Here is a 15,749-nt window from a genome sequence, read left to right as displayed (position 1 = left end):
CAACACGCTTTCCAAGGAGCTCTCTTGACCAACTCCAGTGCCAATGTGGACCGCAGGTTCCCGACCCAAGGAATCATGGCCGCTCCATACGCGCCAGTCCCCGTAGAGTACTACGATAAATCCATGCCCTTACCTCCACATCCCAACATGGACCCTCCACCACCGAGCAATTTCCCACCGGGCGCCCGCATCCCACGCGATTATTCTCCGCCACCCACAATACCACCACCGGGCCCTACCAACCAAGGCAATCCATTCGACCTCCCCGTGCAGACACCGAACCCCGAGCCCAATGGTCCGGAGCCATGGGGGGAACCCGACCCCATGCCCGACGAGGATTCCTGGGCGTATAAATGGTCCATGAAACCAAAAGTTGCAGAGGTGCGCTGGGTCGATTATGAGCACTGGCGGAATCGGTACGGCGAGGATGAAGGGTTGGAGATAATCGAGGTCCTGCGGGGTCATGAGCATCTAGCCCAGGAAGTTCTCCACGAGCATCGAAGGGGATCCAAGAGAAGGCGCGAGGCGACTTGGTTGAAATCGAGTACGGATCCGGATCAGACGTGGGCGCATCGTGTGCGGATTCAGTCGGCGCCGCTGATGCTTCTTCTCTCGCGCCTTTCGGGGCACAGTGATTTGTGGTCATTCGAGACGGCTAAGGCGTTCTTCCGCCCGTTTCGCGCGTTTTATTATCTGCTCCCGCAGATGAAGGCGTGTCTTGCGATTCTAGAGGAAAAGTGGGCTGCAATCGAGGCCAAGGGTGAGGATGGAAAAAATGAACCCCAATCAGCACAGGAGGGAGACGTCGCCAAGGAGCACGAAATTGGCGCTGAAGATGACCTTCGCAGTGAGCCTGGCTCTGAACCCGCAGACGAGAAAACCACCGGTATGGACCCTCACGACGCCGTCAATGGGCCTATCGCGGATTCAGTCACTGCACTCAGGCACCTGCGCAAGTATGTCGAGTTTGTCGAAGCAGAAGTCGTGCCCATGTGGAATCGCGCTTCTGGCACCAACCACCGCAAGGTTCGCTGGTCGGACTTGTGGATGACATTCCAGCAAGGCGAGCTTCTCTATGTTCCACCAACTGCGGACTCGTCGCAGAGCTCAGACGCGACCAAGGCTTCCGATACCACGATAGGCTCCGGCTCTGGTATCAAAATGTACCAAAACGTCTGGAGGCTGTACTCCCTAGTACGAGACAAAGTCCGCGACGGCGACCCGGACGATGTATCCAACAACAGCAAGCGATTCTTCCACCTGTTCGCCTACTACATTGACTACGACGGGTCCTTTTACGGCCCCGTCAAACACGAGTTCCGGATCCGCGATTACGAGGGAGAAAAGGACATCACCTCCCTCCCCGTCTACCCACTTCGCTTCGCTAAAGACGCCGACAAACTGAAAGCCAAGTTCCTTGCCCAGGGCGAACAGTTCCGCGACCTGATCAAGAAGAAGCATCTTTACTACGACGGATGGACGCTCACACACGGGCCCATGGGCGATGCCGAAAACAGGCCACCCGTCATTTCCGAACACATTGACAGCGAGGTGATTGTCGACTTTGTCGAGGGGTACAAGGCGGATGCAACGCTGACCCCTCCCCACTTTGAGCCACTTGCGCGGTTCGACGACGAGGGCTGGCCAAAGGGTACCGACAACCACCCGATCAAGCAGTGGAGCAATTCAGCACGATCGGAGCTCCTCGGGGAGTTCCGAGAGAATATCCAGCCCGACGAATGGTTTGGCGAGCTCCTCAAGACACGCCATCGCAAGGAGAGCAAATTCATGCAGGCCTGGGAAGCCGACGGCGGCGCGACGAGCATTGACGGCGATGACCTTGCGATTTTGCCGAGACGGGTTATCGCGTACGCTTTTCGCGAGCGGCGGTTCTTCATGGTCGATATTGAGTCCCTGAAGGAGGTCCCCGTGCACCAAAACGCGTTTAAAGACCTGCAGATTGACAAGAGCCACAAGCGGATGGTCAAGTCGCTGGTGAAATCACATTTTCGAAAGAAGGACCTTCAGAAGCAGCCTGCGAGTATCGGCATGAATCAGGATCTGATCAAAGGAAAAGGCTCAGGTCTTATTGTTCTCCTGCATGGAGTCCCCGGTGTGGGTAAGACGACTACTGCAGAGGCCGTGGCGCAAGCACACAAGAAGCCGCTGTTTACCATCACATGTGGTGATCTGGGCTTTACGCCTGGTGAGGTCGAGACAAATCTCAGAGACATCTTCCGTCTTGCCCATCTGTGGGACTGTGTGCTGTTGCTTGATGAGGCCGATGTCTTCTTGTCTCGTCGGGAACTCAGCGATCTAAAGCGCAATGCGCTGGTATCAGGTTAGTACCTCTCTAGAACCTTTACTGCCCTTACTGACGACGCTTAGTCTTCCTTCGTGTCCTCGAATACTATAGCGGCATCCTCTTCCTAACAACAAACCGCGTCGGGACACTAGACGAAGCCTTCAAATCCCGCATCCACGTTAGCCTATACTACCCACCGCTAAGCGAGAAGCAAACACTCGCAATCTTCAAAGTGAACATCAACCGCGTTCGCGAAATCGAAAAGGAGAAAGAAGCGCGTAACCTCACCAAGGGACGCCCGCCGCTATTTATCGACGAATGGGGCATCCTCGATTTCGCCAAATGGCATTATCGAAGCCATAAGCCGCATGAGAGATGGAACGGGCGGCAGATCCGCAATGCGTTTCAGATTGCGCATTCGCTGGCGCAGTTTGATATGAGTAAGACTTCGTTGGAGGATTGGGATGATGAGAATGATGAGGATTTTGATGACCAAGACGATGAGGATGCTGCGAGTGATGTCGAGGGTGTCGAGCAGGATGAGAACCAGCTTCAGCGCCCGCTCACGCTGAACTATGAGCAGTTCAGCACCGTCGCGGAGACGATCGAAAAGTTCGATTTGTACCTGTATGACACCATGGGTAGTACACCCGGCGACCAAGCTCGCACACTCGTGCTTCGCGCAGACGACCATACCTGGGAGGGCGGAAACGTGTATCATCCAAGCGCAGGATCCAGTCGTGGGAGCGGATACAGCCAGCCTCCGCGGCGCCAGGCGCAGCAGAACCCGCCTAGTCGTCGTCCAGGGCCGAGAAAGAAGTATCAGCCTCCGACATCCCGCGAGGGACCGCCGTCGCGAGAGTCTACAAGACAGTCGGGGACCCCTAGACCTCGACGAACGCCACAGGTCAGCGATGCTCCGCCGGCGCGAGGCTCACCTCTCGGAGCGAACCTCCGCCCGAACGCGCCCGTCAGACGGAGAGATGACTCGGGGTACTCAGGCTGGAGTACGAATCCGCGGACCCCGGATCGCGCGTCTGTTGCCGGGGATGAGTACACCGATGAAGAGGGGTATCCCGAGGAGGATGGTGCTGGCGAGCAAGGATATCCATCCGAGGAGGTTTCTGAGGAGGAGCAGGAGGAGGGTTATGTGGAGGATCGAGGGTATGAGGAGGAGAGGAGGCGGTATAGACCGGGCAGGAGGCGATGATCTTGCTGTGAATATTTGGGTATAGGACAGTTTGGGGATTTGCATGGGATTATAATGTACGGAAAGTTAGCAAGAGTCACAATAGGGAGATAATACACGATCAACTCACCTACTGCCTCACAGCAAACAAGGATCTCCTGCCATTTGGCTTCCCTACCGCGTAGCTCCTCGCCGGGCGCTCTAGCTCTAACCGGCTATGGGGGTCCTCATCTATTACGGCGGGCACCGAAGTGGCCATCTACCGCAACTGTGGACAGATATAAAAGATCCTGGGTCGATAAAAGCCGCATGCCACCTTCGACTTGTCGGGGCCCATCCACCCAGTGACAGGAAAGCACGTTCGGAACCAATGGTATCATAAGAATCAGAACGCGCCACCATGCGAGGCAGGTAACGTGGTTCCGGCTGTTCGATACAGGACGTTCAACCGGCTATGACCCGAACAAGGGAGGTGCGACGGTTGCTATGGTCCCTCCATCGCTCCTTCCTCGGCTTGTTTTCGGCCTCGCCATTTTAAAAAGGCACCACCATTTCATGACATGCGAGGCAGGTACGGCTGGCAATTGGCTGGGTCGTTCCTTCCGTTCAGGGTATGTTGGGCTGTAATCGAATTGGGAAGGCACGACGGTGCGCCCTGGTGGCGTAGGAGGGAAGGCGCGACTTCTGCTATGGCGGGTTCAACGCACTTTTACCCTGTGTATCAGGGCTCTCAATATCGGCGAGGAGCGAGCGGGCCATACTAGAGCAGGCAGAGGCGCGAGGAAGATGCCTCAGTTCTCAAAAGAGACTCTGATATTATTTTCGAGAATTGAACCGATTTTCGTTTTGCCCCTGTACCCTCCTCTCCCGTATCGGGAAAGTCCTCCCTGAGACGGTATCTGGCAGGGTTTAGCAGCATGTACTTGCAAATCCTCCAGCTTATGCGAGTGACCCACACTATATTTATTGTGAAAATTCACTTTCCCAGCGTCATTGTTTTGGAGGCGATGTTGTGCAATGCGCTTCACTGTGGCAGTCAATGATAAAAGGATCTTCTAGTGACGGGTTTCTTTCACCACGATGGGTATAAGTATCCTATTTTCCAAAGTCATTTCCACTGCCGCTCTGACGCTGTCACCGCAACACACCTCCTATTTAGCGATAGTACCAAGTGTTCCGCAACTCTTGCCTTACCTAGCCAACACCATGCCCACGAAACGCACTCGAGCCGGCCCGGTAGCCCCTTTCACAAGACCAAACAACCAGCAAGGTGAACCCATCCCAATACCTGAGCCGCGCGTAGAGGAGGAGGAAGAGGTTAGCGACGAAGCGTCCACGACAACGCCAGTAAGTGCCATCAGCTCGGCGTCAGAAAGAGGGTGTGTACTGAATCTGATAGACAACAACTTCTTCCTCAACCATAGATCGTCATATAGAGAGATTCGGCCCTTCTGCTCCTCATCCACCTGTGAGTCGCGATCCGTCCGCTGTCGTATCCCAACTTCACACCCTAACGCATATCTTGCCAACCGCGGAATAGGTCCCCTGCTTCCAATGCGCAATGAACATCTTCACCCTCAAACCCCAAACGGCGAAATCTCCGGTCCACACCACTGCATCTCTACCCCGAAAGGTTGCGAAAAGTGCAAAAAACACAACCTCGAATGCTCTCCGCTACAACCCGCAGCCCATCGCGAAGCCGTCAAAATCTCGCGAATGCCGCCGATTTGGAGAGGGTGGAAGGCTTCGAGGGAGTTTGCGTATGAGCTTGATAATACATATATTGGGTTTTATTGGGATTCGACGGACGAGGAGGAGGAGAAGGAGGAAAAGAAGCCCAAAAGGAGGCCCAAGGCTGTGCCGTTGCGGTTGTGGGTGTTGGGGCGGAGATGATGCGAAGTGTGATGTTTTAGGCAACGTGTTACCAGATAGGTACTCATTTTCGCGGCTGAGTGCAATCGGGCAACCACCCGCTAGATAGATAGGTGCGAAAGGGCTGCAGGAACCAAATTGTTTAAGTCTAAGTCCAAAGTAAACCAGTCCAAAGAATCCAATGCCAGTGTGCCACCAAAGACAATCAGTGCTGCCTAAGTGGTGAATGACAGATTGAATTGCGCGCATTTGCAGCTGTCAGCATTCAGGAACGATGTTGAGCGGGTTGCCCATTACAAACCAGATCAGTAACACATTCACCAGCCTGGCCAATTCTGACACCGCTCGGGTATCAGCATTTCTACCATCTGCCAACTTCCAAGTCTTAGCTGGTTAACACATCGTGCATCCCCAACCTCTTGTCCACGGCTGTTTGCGCCCCGAAAACAGCCGGTTCAATTCCAATTTCCGAGTCACTCTTGTCTACGGACAAGCCCAACATGCCCAAGAAGCGTTCTGGCACCGACGGCGGGATGCCCTCGCGCGGGATCAAGAAACAGCGACTTACACCTTCCATAGAGGACAAGATTCATGAAGTGGCGATTAAGCGTGAAGCTGAGGCTTCTCCATCTGTAAGCTTGAGCCAACCTGAATCCAGACAGAAGGACATTCAACTAATCATGATATAGGCCTTAACTGCTGCACCCCCGTCCCCGTTGGCACCCGCCTTTTCTGTATGTTTATCGACGAACCGGTGGTTGAACATTGCTTTGTACTAATCGAGCTGTCCTTCAGGATCTTCCAGACGATAATGCCCCTGAAGACACCAATATTCCTCAAGATCCTGTAAATGCCCCGGAGTTTGCATAGCACTCGGACTGAGTATTGTACTGATACTTTTTCTATTCCTAGGTTCCCTGCTTAGAATGCGCCCAGAAACTCTTCTTCCAGGGTCCCGGCAGGAAGATTATCGGCCCACTCAAATGCATCTACTCCGATGAAGAGGAAATATGCGCCGAGTGTACACGACTCAAAATCCCTTGCAATCACCTAATTTGGCCTGCTCGTGAAACTGCCGTCGAGATACAGAAGATGAAGCCAGGCCGAAAAGCGCTCAAAGCCACTCAAGCCCTTTCGGCGAGGTTGAAGTCAGTATGGAAAGTTCTTGACCGGACTGACGCCAAGCTAACTGAGTTACGGAACATCAACCGCAACTCATTCCGCGTGGTTAATGAGCTCCGGGAAAGTAACTCTAAAGAACCTTTGGACCTTGGATATCTGGAGGACTTTTCTTCTGCGTGGTATGAGACAGAGGATGGAAAGTATGAATGAAGGTTAGCGACATGATGGCTTGGTGTCAGCGAAATCCTCTTAATATCTGTCGTGAGAGAACAGGAATAGCTAGCGAGTCATCCAGACCTGGGTATCATTATCTTGAGTTAGAAGCGCTTCCTCTTCGTATCAAAGGTCCTGCCAAATAACCTCATAGGAAGGGGGTTGTCTATGATCTGCTGCTAAATGCCGGAGCGGCTTTGAGCTTCTCTACCTTTCTGCACGTCTTTACCTGGCCTTCGCCCTACTTCCAGTTCTTCTCCCTTTGGGTGTGCCTTTCTTCCGCAGCAGGATAAGGAATAATCAAGATAGAGATACCGGAATCGCACACTTTGCTGCAGACAAGAATGCTAAAAGGACAACTACTTTTGTAATATACTAGATTTTCCTGATGAACAGCTCAATATTCAAAAGATAGATTTGGCTTAGGTCAACTATGTTTGTTGAAAGTACAATTACCTAGTGTATGGTGTCTGTATTGTCTAGGAGTACCAATAGAATACGGCCAACACGTGCGTTTGTTTGGGCCTATGATGTTTATGAAAGACCATGACGTGCTACGTTGCTGGCTATTCTCAAAGGGTATGACAACAAGGAGAAAATAGGTATTCTGTGGGAGTATCACTGCCAACCTGGTCTCCCCAACATTCAACCTTCTCCCGCCACTTCACGGCTCATCTTCTTACCTCCCGCTCCATCCTCCCTCCACCCTACCTACCAACACCATTCATCTCCATTCTCCTGACCGTGGACATTGAGGCCAACAGAGCAGCATAATCTCATTCCTTCTTCCTCTTTCGCGGTCCTGTACCTACGCACTCCCATTATTGACCACGCGATGTCTAAAAAGCGTCCTCTTGGTGCAGCGTCTCCGACGGGCAACACCAAGAAACGCCGACCTGTCGCCAAAGAGAAAGACGCCAGGAAAGCTTCACCTTCCCCATCTGTCAGTAAACCCAGCTGTTGACTTGAAGATCGCCTTGTACTGATTGTGACCTAGGATTCAGCTTTCACACTGCGCGACCAGCCCGACACTCCCTCCTTCCCTCACGATCATGACTCACCAACAACTGCATCATTGTTATTGGTAAGAAACAGGCTTCGAAAAGCCAGCGGTGGCTGACTCAATACTAATTTAAATTCGCACGCAGCCTGCCTCTGAAGAACCTAGTACCTCTTCGGTATCCGTTGACAAATCTTCTTCTGCGTCCGCCGACGTAAGTGCTCCTTCACCACAGCTTAATCATTCTTACCTCTAACGAAGTAAATCTTCTATATTAGATCCCGTGCATCGAGTGTGCCAAGAGAGCATTCCAAGAATGCAATGATGGAGTGATTCGACCCAACTATTGTGTCTTTGATGATCCAAGCGAGGACTGTATGCGATGTGTGGACAAGGAAGAGGACTGCGAACCACTGCCTCAACCTTTCCGCTCGCTATACAACCGTCTCCAAGCAATGAATCCAGACTTTGCGGCCCTTGCCGCCGCCGAGGACTTTGGCAAAGAGTTGCAAAAACGACACGACGCAATCCTGCAGGAAAATTCCGTAGCCACTCAGTTAAAGGTCCTCAACCGCACCCTGCTGCTCCTACTCAATGACCGTCGGGAGTCCGCGTCGAAGGAACGGCTTGGCGAGGAACATCTGGTGGAATGGATTCGCGGCTGGGAGAATGCAGAGAAGAGGCTCGAGCAGAAGCATGGCTTGTGATCCGTCTTTCTTACTCTAGTAGGATGGGAGACGAGTGGGCCGTTTTTGGTTGACCACGTACCATGATGCTTCTTTTTCTTTCCTGTTTGTTGTTCCCTTACAGCACAACCGAGACACAGGGTAGTTGACGCGTTGGGTCATCGAGTGGTTGGTACACACGTTATTATGCAAGTACAAGCCAGTACTCTTACAATCTGCAAGTACTTCACTATCTACATTTCACACTCCTAGTCGTGGTTCTATTTAGGCTTGTTATGTTCTTTTATCAACCACAAGTCATATTCTTGGTTTGTTCAACGGATGTCTTGAACTCCAGAGCTCTCTCCACTAGATATTCACCGACGTGGCTCGCTGGGGATATTTTGATTGACATCAGTCACTCTGTAAAGAATGGGCCTCAGACCTTTGTAAGAGGATATTGTTTTTGGTCAGTATTAAGGGCCACCAATGTATATAATCGAGCATAATGCCGAGCATAGTGCTCGCGGGCACCTAGTTTGGTTATGGCGAGCTCAACATCTTAGTATAAACCATACCATTCCGGAGGTGTTTCTTATCTGCCTGTGTCACAACAACACCAACAATCTTGCCTTTTTTTTTTTTTTTTTTGAGGGGCAAAGTCGGCTTGTCCCGACCTCGTGGTCCGGAAGAACATTTCGGAGCCATGCGGCGAAACAACAGCCCCACAAATTGCCACGCTTCGCAGTTCACCACCAATGAAACCCCAGATCTAAGATTAGCCTCAGGGGCCTAGACCCTGAACCGCGGGCTTTTAATTGAAGCTTTCCCCCTGACAGGGATTCTCGCGTTTTCCCCAATATTTTTTTTTTTTCTGTTTCTCATTCTTAACTTCTTTCCATCTGTCTTCATCATCGTCTTCTCTCAACTTTCAACAAAGTCACTCATTTACAGCCAAAATGATGTTCTCGTCGCTCCTTATCCCGGCTCTCGCCTCGGTCGCTTATGCCGAGAGCACGGTAACCTCCATGTTCATCTTTGGCGCCGATGAGCAGCCGCTTGCTGCGTCGATCGTTGGAAATGTGGGTTGATCGGCACAGTCTCCCCAATGCAATTAATTGCGTTGCTAACAGGGGAACGACAGGACCAAACCGCAACAACCTACAGCATAAACTGCCCGCCCGGAACGGACGGCAACGACTGCGGCATGGGTCCCGGGATGACCCTCGTGGCGGGCAAGGACGTTACCTCGTGGATTTTCGAGGACGGGCCTGCTTTGTACGTCCCCATTCCCCACTACCCACCCCGCATTCCCCTATCCACTCCCTGTGGTAGAAACTAATATCTGTTGCAGCCAATACACCGCCATCTGCACAGTCAAAAACTCCAAAGCAACCTGCACAGAAAGCGCCGGCGGCCCGGACGCAAACTTCCCTGGCGTGTCAACCACAACCACGACCGTGGATCTCATGCCCGTGACCGTCACCGCGGGATCTGTTACTGAGGCCGATGCGTCGACGACTGTTACTTCCACCTCGGCTGCGACGCCGGCCGCGGAGGCTTCGACTAGTGGGGCTGCGCAGGCGTCCGAGACTCCCTCTCCCTCTGAGAGTGCGACGGAGACGGGTGAGGATGCGACTCCTACGGGTGCTGCGATGAAGGCTTTTGGGGCTAAGGGTTTAATTGGTGCTAGTGTGGTTTTTGCGGTTGTTGCTGCTATGTTTTAAGAGTGTCCATCTGCTCATAGGGCGATGTTTGCTATACTAGATATTCTTCTACACGTGTACTATACGCAGAGCATGACCTTCCTGTCCCCGTGAATGGAATTTATATTTTAGGTTGGATGTTTAGCTATTACGATTCTATTTCTCATTCTTAGGTATATCTATGGATGTTGTAGGTTGAGCGTAAAAGATCCTATCTGCGCTAGCTAAGGAGAGTAATCAAAAAGATATCTTGAGAAATTGACCATTTCGTCCTGGCGTGTAGTCCCCTCCCCATGCATGATATTCATACCTTTCCATCTCAGCATGTCGGCTAGCCGGGAGCAAATGAGGGAATTACTACCAAAGGCCGCGGACCCTACCTGGGTAGTGTTCAGGCTCCGCAGTGACTAACCTGTCACTACAAACCCTCGTCACCATAAGACGGCAACTGGTCAGCAGTCACGTTGTTCCCATTACCGGCTCACGCAATGGGAATCCCAGTCTGGAGCGAAGCAACACCCTTGGGGCCCAGAACATCCTCCAGACTCAACCAAGAATACACGAGCTTGTCGGCGTCCTCCTTGGCCCGATAATCCTCTCCACCACCTGGCACTATCGCCTTTTTATTCTTGCAAAACACCCGGAGCTCCTTGCACGCCACCGCCCCATTCTTCGCCAGGTACCCGCGCATCACATCGGCAGCGCTGACAACAATCCGACTACAGATCTCATTGCCCCTACGTGACCCAAGGCCCATGGCGCGCGCATTCTGCGCGGACCCACGCGCAACATGATGGATGAGGATGACGATATTCGAGATGAACGAGTCATCGGGCATATATCCCGCCGTGAAATACTGCGCGAATTTATGGTGTTCCTTGTCGCGGATGAGGCGGAGTAACTCGACGGCTCGCTTGTGCATCCCGAAATAATTGTACAGGATGACCGGCTCTTCCTCGAAGAGCTTCGTCTTGAGGAAGGCGAGGAGGTGCAGCGTGCCGATGTTTTGCGTGCGAGACCAGTGGCGCGCGATGCTGAGTTCTGGATTAGGTCGCTTCTGAAGCTGCTTCTGGCGCTGTTTCTGTTTCTTGGTGAGTGTGGATGATTCCAGCTTGGATTTCTGCTGCGGGAGTTGGTCGAGGATCGTATCGAAGCCTGCGATTCCGGCGGTGTCGCCTGCGAAAGGATCGGGGCTGCTGACGTATTGCTCGAAAAACAGGTTCGCGACTGTACTCGTGGGCGTGAGGATGCGCGCGTCCTTGCCGTTGGGCTTGTGCTATTCGGACTTGCTTCGAGAGTCGCGGGCAAAGTTTATCGCGGAGGAGATGCCCGTGGCCAGCTTGAGGCGCTGCAGCGATTCCGCGGCGCTTGTGGGCCGCGAGCTGATGAAGATGTGAGATTCCCCGTGGAGTTTGATAAACGTGTCCATATCGGGCCATTGTAGGCCCTTGTGCACTGGGGAAGAATTTACGACGAGGTTGTACAAAAAGGCTAATTGTTGGACGTCGTACCATTGCGTGACGAGCTGCTGGCCGACAAACTGCATGCGGAGGTTGAGGTTGAGGAGGAATAAGCCGCAGAGGATAGGGTGCTGGGAGAGGAGTGCGTGCTTTTCCGGCTGGGGGTCAACTCTGTCGAGACCGGACTGTGTCCGGAGATCAAGGAACAGATCCTGTATGATCCATGACTCGACGGCGTTGCTTATACCTTGAATCTCCATGTCACCCTCCTCGGGCCAGAACGTGGGCGGCGGGTGGGTTCTGGACAGTTGCTGGTACTCCTTGATAGTCTTCATGATGCGAAGTCCCGACATCCGAAGGTCCGTAAATGCACCCAGGGGTGCTGTATCGCATGGTATGGTGAACGTCAAGGAAGATCTGGGACGCAAAGCAAAGCCACAGAGTGACGCGCTTGGTTTTGGCGAATTCCGCAAGGCCACGCGTTAGTACATCTTCCACCGGCATCTGGACCTTGAATGCATCCAGCATGCAGAACTCGGGCAGGATCGACATGAGGATCATTTTGTCCTCGTTGAATCTCTCACCCAGAGGCATCCGCTCTCTGTCCGCTTTCGGATCGTAGGAGCCGAAATGACCCTGTTTAAAGACTGGCAGATGATTGTCCCGGAGAACGGCTGCGAATGACTCGAGCAGGGCCATGGTTGGCACGTAGCACCATTCGGCGACATCAGCCATGTCCTTGTTGTATGGCAAGCCAATCTCAGTCGATGGAGCTTCAGAACTACCACGGTTCATAACAGCAAGATTGAAACCCAGATTCTGGACATTGTCGTCACCTTCAATCGTAAGGCAAGTGCGCCAGTCGGCCTCCAAGTCTTTGACAAGATCGCGGGCGAGTCGCAATGCACTGTCAGTCACGACAGCGGCGTTCATCAGATCAATTTTCCCATCCCGATACTCGGACCATGTGATGGAGAGGAACTTGCGCATATTATGTAGGTCCTGAAGCAAGCAGAAGGTCTTGAAGAACAAGTGACCGAGATATGAGTCTGCCGCCTCATGGTCGTCCTCTTCAACGACCGTCACTTTGACGATCGTCTTTGATTCAGGTGATGCTGGTTGTGTCGGCGCCGCAGTGTCCTGAGGCTCCTCCACCGTGAGAACAGCAAATCTGTTAAGAAATGCGGCAGCCTCAGCGTCGTCACTTTGCTCATCGACAGTCGGGGGCTGCGGCGACTTCTTCGCGTCCGGCTTCCCCGAGGCCTGGTTGATCTTCCATTCAAGGGTCTCGCAGATCTTCTCCAGCGCAGTGATAAAATGCGCATGACCCTTGTTCCCCGCGGAGTCGCCCTGGCCCAAGAACCACGAAGTGACCGCCTTTCTCAACTTTATGGCCCGTTTGGCGATCGTCAGGACGGACCTGGGGACCGTGAGAGCGGAATTGGCGACCACATCGGCGAGTTTTTGCAGATCTTTGGTAGTAACATTATAAGGAACTGCATCTGCAGCATCATCGGAGTCGCCCTTTTTGCCTTTACTTTTCCCCTTCTTCGCGGCAGGAACAGTGGCAGAGAAGGTCGGTGGTTGATAGCCACATTGGTTGGCTGTCTCCAGCAGCCATGTTGCAAATGTATTGGTGTCCTCTTTGTAGCGAGCGTAACTACTCTGCAGGAATTCAGGGAGCATGTCGGGGACTAGATGCCAAAGGAGGGAGACTTGGGGTGAGGAAGAGATGAGGGGTTGAGGTTGACTGTTTGTCCCCGTTGTATGCAAACCGGAGCCGGATCAACCATCTTCCGTTCCCAAGGTACAAGTGAGGTACAAGTGATCTTGCCCATTCAATCTGAAGCTATTCCGAAGATCTTTCCATTGAACAGAGGATTCTGGCGAAGTTGCTTGGTTCCTTCTAAGCTTCTGAGTGGCTAGAGACAAAGAGCACCATGTGACGATCCCGTGACTGCCCTGCGAGCCGATGCCCGAGGCACAACATCTCTCGACCTGAGGCTTTTCGAGCTGGCTTCACTGTTACACTAAAAAAAGCACTTTGGAGAGTACGAAACAGACTCCAGATCCCCAGATCCGCACTCCGGATCGTCGTCGCACCCGACCCCTCGCTGGAATCAGCACCAGCACCCGCATCTCCCTCTTTTCCTGCGCCCGTCTCGAGCGGAACCTCCACATTCCAAGTCCCACTCGACGAAGCAGTCAACGACGAAGTTGAACTAGCCACCAAGCTCCGACGCGCCGACGGAACCCAGGCCGACTAGTCTACCCACACAGGCGGCCGAATCACATCAAACCACGCTGCGCACGCCAGCACCTGCCCAGGGTCCGGCACCCAGTCGAGTGTCCGCGACGGCGTGGTGTAGTAGAAGCCAACGCACTCAAACTGCACGTTGTGTGTTAGCCGCGAGCGGTAGGGGTCGGGCAGGCCTTGTGCCTCCTCTTCGAGGATTGGGCAGGGGCGTCCGTCACTTGGAGGGTGGAGGGCCAGGGGGGTTCCGAAGGCGGGGCACTCGTCGAGTCCATTGTCGAAATCCTCTTTCATTTTAAGTGTCGCTAGTGTGCGGGCGATAAGGTCAATGTGAAATGAGCCCGGTGTTACGGTTTCCTCCCGCCCGAGTGTCGCCGTGCAGGGTCTCGTATTCAGGCCCCCTGTGAACGTGTACCGCCCCCCGGAGTGTCGTCGTCGTCCGGTAGAATGCACCCTCGTCGAAGATGATCGCGGCCCAGCGCCTCTTAGCACACTCAGTCGGATACTACAACGACTTTCGCTTAGAAGCAACCGGTCAGGCAACTGCGCATACAGAACTTGGCGGATGAGACCAGAATGTCCAAGTTTCTCCTGGTCCGCCAAGTCGAAGCCAGGACTTGCAACTCCATACTTGAGAACAAACTTTTGTTCGCTAATGCGCAATCTTTACAGTGTCGACCTAGGTAATAGGATATTCTACCGCCCATTATAGGATGCCCCGCCACGAACAAGTATGACAATATACACACGCCAAGCACACCTCTCTATGATTCATTTCCTAGAAAAAAGAGACCAACCAGTCAGCCGTGGACGTCATTCCTTTACAACAAACAAAACGAACCAAGTGAGGGGGGAGGCCATACAGAAGCTGCAACGTCAAATCTCCATGAATCTTCGCCTTGAGCTGGATCTCCAAATCCAGATTCAAATCGAGCCGCAGGCGGAGTTGCTCATCCCTCTGGCTGGCATCTCGCCGGGACGACGACATTGCGAGCGTACTACCAACCAGGTTGCCCGCAGTCGGACCGACAGCTCCAACACTGTCCCCAACTACCCCAACGGCCTTGGTACTGACGTCCTGAACGAGCTCTTGGTTATTACGATTGCCGCCAGCTCCATCAACCCGCTGCTCATAGCGATCATGCATCTGCACCGCGCGATCCGGCGCGTCACTCTCGTACTCGAAAACAACAGCTTGGTGTCCGGGGCTATTATCTTCCGTGGAATTGGGTCCGGTCGACGATGAGAGACGTTCGTGTTTGTATTCGTGGTCGGACTCGCACTGCGACAGTGATCTGTGTTTGCTTCGCTTGTATATGGCCTGATCTGAGCGAGAAGTGGAGTTCCCCTCCGAGTCAGGTAGGAACTCCACTGTTGTTTCTCGAGGAACCTTTCGTCTCAGCTTCGGTGGTCGCGTCTTTCGGTCTGTGGGAACCATGGATGTTGGACCCCCCGGGGGCATAGCCGCCTGCATGTCCCGTGCGAACGTCTCGGTCATTATGGACAAGGGAGTGCAGTGGGAAGACAATAAACAAACAGCTACGGAGGATGCGTGCTGAGAACAGGGATGTGGAAACAGGTCTATTGTGCCAATAGCACAGATGGGACAATTTCCTCCGTTGACGAAGGTACGTAATCTTTTAACTTGTACGGGTGGTCGCTTATGGTAAGTATGATATCGGTCTGCGACAACAGACCTCGACAACGCCATTGACATCAAATGTGGGTAGCGGTTCGGTCTAGAGTAAGCTTATCGAGCCAGGGCCCACGATCTGCAGATAGCGTTCTCCACAGGAGGTTTGTGCTGCTGCACTAGGGTTCAGACATCTTGTGCCTTGCAGAGATGGACTAGGGTTTCCAAGCGAACCCTGAGTGGAGGACCAGGGACGACGCCGAAAACGCCACAGGGATGAATCCCAGCCCTCCAGGCGTCGGGAGGCCCTGAATCCGAGCCGGACAGCTG

The 15,749-nt window shown here is 53.2% G+C and overlaps 5 protein-coding genes across 5 annotated transcripts; 4 read left to right on the top strand and 1 right to left on the bottom strand.

The window, feature by feature from the left end:
* Positions 1–324: 324 nt before the first annotated feature.
* Positions 325–3,515, top strand: BJX68DRAFT_256918 (uncharacterized protein; the record flags this gene model as incomplete). The annotated part of the gene is made up of 2 exons (XM_071043253.1): positions 325–2,341; positions 2,389–3,515. The coding sequence occupies 2 exons, from the start codon at positions 325–327 to the stop codon at positions 3,513–3,515; spliced, it is 3,144 nt and encodes a 1,047-aa protein (XP_070896493.1).
* Positions 3,516–5,866: 2,351 nt separating this feature from the next.
* On the top strand, positions 5,867–6,698 carry BJX68DRAFT_269323 (uncharacterized protein; the record flags this gene model as incomplete). The annotated part of the gene is made up of 4 exons (XM_071046309.1): positions 5,867–5,998; positions 6,056–6,100; positions 6,162–6,212; positions 6,279–6,698. 4 exons carry the CDS (start codon positions 5,867–5,869, stop codon positions 6,696–6,698), a joined length of 648 nt encoding a protein of 215 aa, XP_070896492.1.
* An 838-nt stretch (positions 6,699–7,536) lies between these two features.
* BJX68DRAFT_269322 (uncharacterized protein) lies at positions 7,537–8,408 on the top strand (the record flags this gene model as incomplete). The annotated part of the gene is made up of 4 exons (XM_071046308.1): positions 7,537–7,644; positions 7,699–7,785; positions 7,850–7,915; positions 7,980–8,408. The coding sequence occupies 4 exons, from the start codon at positions 7,537–7,539 to the stop codon at positions 8,406–8,408; spliced, it is 690 nt and encodes a 229-aa protein (XP_070896491.1).
* Positions 8,409–9,220: 812 nt separating this feature from the next.
* Positions 9,221–10,224, top strand: BJX68DRAFT_242350 (putative GPI anchored protein). The gene is made up of 3 exons (XM_071040973.1): positions 9,221–9,448; positions 9,511–9,644; positions 9,721–10,224. Exons 1-3 carry the CDS (start codon positions 9,326–9,328, stop codon positions 10,091–10,093), a joined length of 630 nt encoding a protein of 209 aa, XP_070896490.1. The 5' UTR covers positions 9,221–9,325; the 3' UTR covers positions 10,094–10,224.
* A 166-nt stretch (positions 10,225–10,390) lies between these two features.
* On the bottom strand, positions 10,391–13,232 carry BJX68DRAFT_277447 (uncharacterized protein). The gene is made up of 3 exons (XM_071048333.1): positions 11,906–13,232; positions 11,359–11,832; positions 10,391–11,304 (listed from the first exon to the last, which is right to left on the bottom strand). Exons 1-3 carry the CDS (start codon positions 13,216–13,218, stop codon positions 10,554–10,556), a joined length of 2,538 nt encoding a protein of 845 aa, XP_070896489.1. The 5' UTR covers positions 13,219–13,232; the 3' UTR covers positions 10,391–10,553.
* Positions 13,233–15,749: the final 2,517 nt, after the last annotated feature.

This window comes from Aspergillus pseudodeflectus (assembly GCF_044049435.1).
Source record: "Aspergillus pseudodeflectus strain CBS 756.74 chromosome Unknown BJX68scaffold_38, whole genome shotgun sequence".
Classification (NCBI taxonomy): domain Eukaryota; kingdom Fungi; phylum Ascomycota; class Eurotiomycetes; order Eurotiales; family Aspergillaceae; genus Aspergillus; species Aspergillus pseudodeflectus.
The sequence above is the reverse complement of the archived record's forward strand: the minus strand, read 5'-3'. Positions and strand labels throughout refer to the sequence as shown.